The 3,999-nt window shown below is 47.5% G+C and overlaps 1 protein-coding gene across 1 annotated transcript in view; it reads right to left on the bottom strand.

Moving 5' to 3' along the window:
- The window catches only part of LOC137431764 (polypeptide N-acetylgalactosaminyltransferase 3), a 34,609-nt gene extending 31,026 nt beyond the window's left edge, over positions 1-3,583 (bottom strand). The window contains exons 1-2 of the mRNA XM_068123457.2: positions 2,782-3,583; positions 2,512-2,684 (exon numbers count right to left, since the gene is read on the bottom strand). Of these exons, the coding sequence (XP_067979558.1) occupies positions 2,512-2,684; positions 2,782-3,263 (655 nt within the window). The 5' untranslated portion in view covers positions 3,264-3,583. The remainder of the gene's footprint in view (positions 1-2,511; positions 2,685-2,781) is intronic.
- Positions 3,584-3,999: the final 416 nt, after the last annotated feature.

Below are 3,999 nucleotides of genomic sequence, written 5' to 3'. Positions count from 1 at the left end.
GGAATGAGAGACAGACAGAGAATGAGAGACAGACAGAGAATGAGAGACAGACAGAGAATGAGAGACAGACAGAGAATGAGAGACAGACAGAGAATGAGAGACAGACAGAGAATGAGAGACAGACAGAGAATGAGAGACAGACAGAGAATGAGAGACAGACAGAGAATGAGAGACAGACAGAGAATGAGAGACAGACAGAGAATGAGAGACAGACAGAGAATGAGAGACAGACAGAGAATGAGAGACAGACAGAGAATGAGAGACAGACAGAGAATGAGAGACAGACAGAGAATGAGAGACAGGCAGAGAATGATAGAGACAGAGACAGAGACAGAGACAGAGAGAGAGAGAGAGAGAGAGACAGACAAACACAGAGAGACAAACACAGAGACAGAGAGAGACAAACACAGAGAGACAGAGAGAGGTGTTATGTCCATCTTTTTGGTCTCCCATCTAAAAATTTCAGTGGCTATTTAGGTTGAGCATGACTGCAGGAGGAAAGTTTGACCGAGACTGTGATTATTGTAAACAACGTGCATTATTGCCATTCCGAATGTGCATTATTTCCAGTCCGAACGTGCATTATTGTCAGTCCAAATGTGCATTATTTCCAGTCCGAATGTGCATTATTGCCATTCCGAATGTGCATTATTTCCAGTCCGAACGTGCATTATTGTCAGTCCAAACGTGCATTATTTCCAGTCCGAATGTGCATTATTGCCATTCCGAATGTGCATTATTACCAGTCCGAACGTGCATTATTACCAGTCCGAACGTGCATTACCAGTCCGAATGTGCATCGTCAGTCCGAATGTGCATCGTCAGTCCGAATGTGCATCGTCAGTCCGAATGTGCATCGTCAGTCCGAATGTGCATTGTCAGTCCGAATGTGCATTATTTCCAGTCCGAATGTGCATTGTCAGTCCGAATGTGCATTATTTCCAGTCCGAATGTGCATTGCCAGTCCGAATGTGCATTGTCAGTCCGAATGTGCATTGTCAGCCCGAATGTGCATTGTCAGTCCGAATGTGCATTGTCAGTCCGAATGTGCATTATTTCCAGTCCGAATGTGCAGTGTCAGTCCGAATGTGCATTGTCAGTCCGAATGTGCATTATTTCCAGTCCGAATGTGCATTGTCAGTCCGAATGTGCATTGTCAGTCCGAATGTGCATTGTCAGTCCGAATGTGCATTGTCAGTCCGAATGTGCATTGTCAGTCCGAATGTGCATTGTCAGTCCGAATGTGCATTGCCAGTCCGAATGTGCATTGTCAGTCCGAACGTGCATTATTACCAGTCCGAACGTGCATTACCAGTCCGAATGTGCATTGTCAGTCCGAATGTGCATCGTCAGTCCGAATGTGCATTGTCAGTCCGAATGTGCATTGTCATTCCGAATGTGCATTGTCAGTCCGAATGTGCATTGTCAGTCCGAATGTGCATTGTCAGTCCGAATGTGCATTGTCAGTCCGAATGTGCATTATTTCCAGTCCGAATGTGCATTGCCAGTCCGAATGTGCATTGTCAGTCCGAATGTGCATTATTGTCAGCCCGAATGTCAGAATGTGTTGGTTAACCTGACATATAAATAAGCATTTACAGAGCAAGTACCAAGTTCTACAAAATAAATAAATAAAAACTAGCGATGAATATATAAATTTTTAACTGACAAGACTCTAAAAAACAAAATCTATAATCGGGAAATTAATGGAACAGAAACAGAAACTTTGAAGTTAATCTCAAATACATTCTACCCCAGGATGGAAAATTTAAAAAAGTTTGTGTTTCTTTCCAAATTAATAGAGTGATGGAACTAGAACGCGCAAAAGTTGCCATTTCATGTTAGCGGCGAACACAATCTTATCCGTATTTGTTTGATTCGATTCCTGATTTATTTGAGTAGCTGCAATGGCCGAGATGCAGGAGAAAGGTTTGTGGGTAAACATGTCGATGGGTTTTCGCTCAAAATTTAACGGCTCTTTTTAAAACAAATAAAACCTGGACGATGGTGAATCGCGTTCATTTGTGCGTGCAGCAAAGCCTAGCTCATCTATTCCCCTTGTGCCATCAATCCTTGATTTGTAAAAATTTACTCCGTTTAAACAACTTGCAAACATAATGATCTGCGGAAAAGTTTGGCCCACCTACAAACTGCCCTCCTGGTGTTTCACAGGCAGGAAAGATTCATCGACGGAACAAATTCCGAATTCATGTCCTGACCTACAAGGGGCACTGCATCGGGGGCACAATTTATGTCTGAACCTACAAGGGGCACTGCATCGGGAGCACAATTTATGTCCTGACATACAAGGGGCACTGCATCGGGAGCACAATTTATGTCCTGACATACAAGGGGCACTGAATCGGGAGCACAATTTATGTCCTGACCTACAAGGGCACTGCATCGGGCTCGCCAGTGCCAATCCTGAGAAAACATCCGCAACCGTCACGTTTTTCCATGAGACATTAATACAGATGAGTTGGGACAACATAATGAGCAGACACCACGTGCCATCACTACTGGCATCATCCACCAATAGGATCTCCTTGAGGAGGATAGCCGGAGAGGTGTACATGACGCTGTAGACCGTTCGGAGGAGCGTGGACCACGCTTCGTTGTGGAAGACGATTATAACGCTGGTAGTGGTGAGGTGTGGACACCTCTTGAACTTTTGCTCGATACACCTGTAAAAGACACACACCCAGACACGTGATCGAGCGTGTCCATCGTTCATATACATATACAACGACGTCATCCGACGAGCTCGGATCGGGTACTCACGCTGGCGATCGGGTGTCCGGTCCCAGGTCTCTGTGCAGGGAAATCTTGTCGCTCGCGTACAGGTTGAAGCAGTGCTTCGTGAAACCTTCATCCTTCTTCTTCTTCTCCTCGGCGGAGAGGTCGTCCGTCTTGAAGCCCTTCCCAGAAGCGCCAATTGCGTTTACGTCCTGCTCCGGACGCGCGAGGAAAGGTTTGAGTTCTGCAGGTGTGTAGTAGCCAGGTAGGCAGGAGTCCTCACCTGCGGCCACAGTCTTCCTGACCGGCGCCTGGATTTGAAATTGAGGCAAAGCGTCTCGCAGGTTATTCACGGCGTCCTTCATGATATCGAGCACCTGCTCCTTCTTGAACCAGGTGTTCGTGTTGTCCTCCCGCTGGAGCCGCACGGCCGCTTCGCGCTGCATCAGCAGCAGCAGGACCAGGACCCCGGCGGTCGCGGCGGCAAACTTGACGACCCGGGAGCGTCTCCGAATGAACACGCTCATCGCGGGTCCACCGACGCAGGGTCGAGCAATAAAGTAAAAAAAAAAAAAAAACTCCTTTATAAATACTTGTATACCTATTCACCCCGAATCGACATAGTCATGCACTTGGACCGAATCGTCTTACAGAAGCCCAGAGGTCTTCGCGTTGGGTGGCACCATGAGGGGTTAGGGGCAGCGTCCCGCCGGAGATCTTGCTCGTATACTCGTCCCTTTGAATCATGGATGCCTGCTGCAGATCAGGAAGCTTCGTCGATTCGCCATTACCTACGTACGTTGCGCGACGTGGCAACGACGTGGCCTGCACGACTCACCTGTGCGCTGACGTCACGACGTGGGAGGAGTCAATTAGTCACCTGGATGGAAAAGACGGCAGCGTTTCTCTTACTCCCTGCGAAGACCGTGGCCCGTGCGTCCATGGCAGCATCTTTTTGATTCGCGGAAGATGATGAATCTGAGGTTTTGCTTTGTTGAAAGGTGTGCGTGTGACTAATGGAAACCACCTTCACCGGCGTGAAGCCAATTCGCAGGTTTCCCCGTCCACGTAAAGTGGATCCGTTAATATATTTACTTCGAGCTCGGCAGAAAATGTAATTGTGAATGTCTGAAGAATTTTTCGTTGTGCTGTGAACGAGCCGAGGCTTTAATAATGTACACGTTTGCCAAGCAACGAGGGTTTGAGAGACTGCGAGCACACCTGTATGCCTAATCTGCGCACCTTCGAGCCGTCTAGTCTGGC

This window comes from Myxine glutinosa, chromosome 7 (assembly GCF_964187855.1).
Source record: "Myxine glutinosa chromosome 7, kmMyxGlut1.1, whole genome shotgun sequence".
NCBI lineage: Eukaryota > Metazoa > Chordata > Myxini > Myxiniformes > Myxinidae > Myxine > Myxine glutinosa.
The sequence above is the reverse complement of the archived record's forward strand: the minus strand, read 5'-3'. Positions and strand labels throughout refer to the sequence as shown.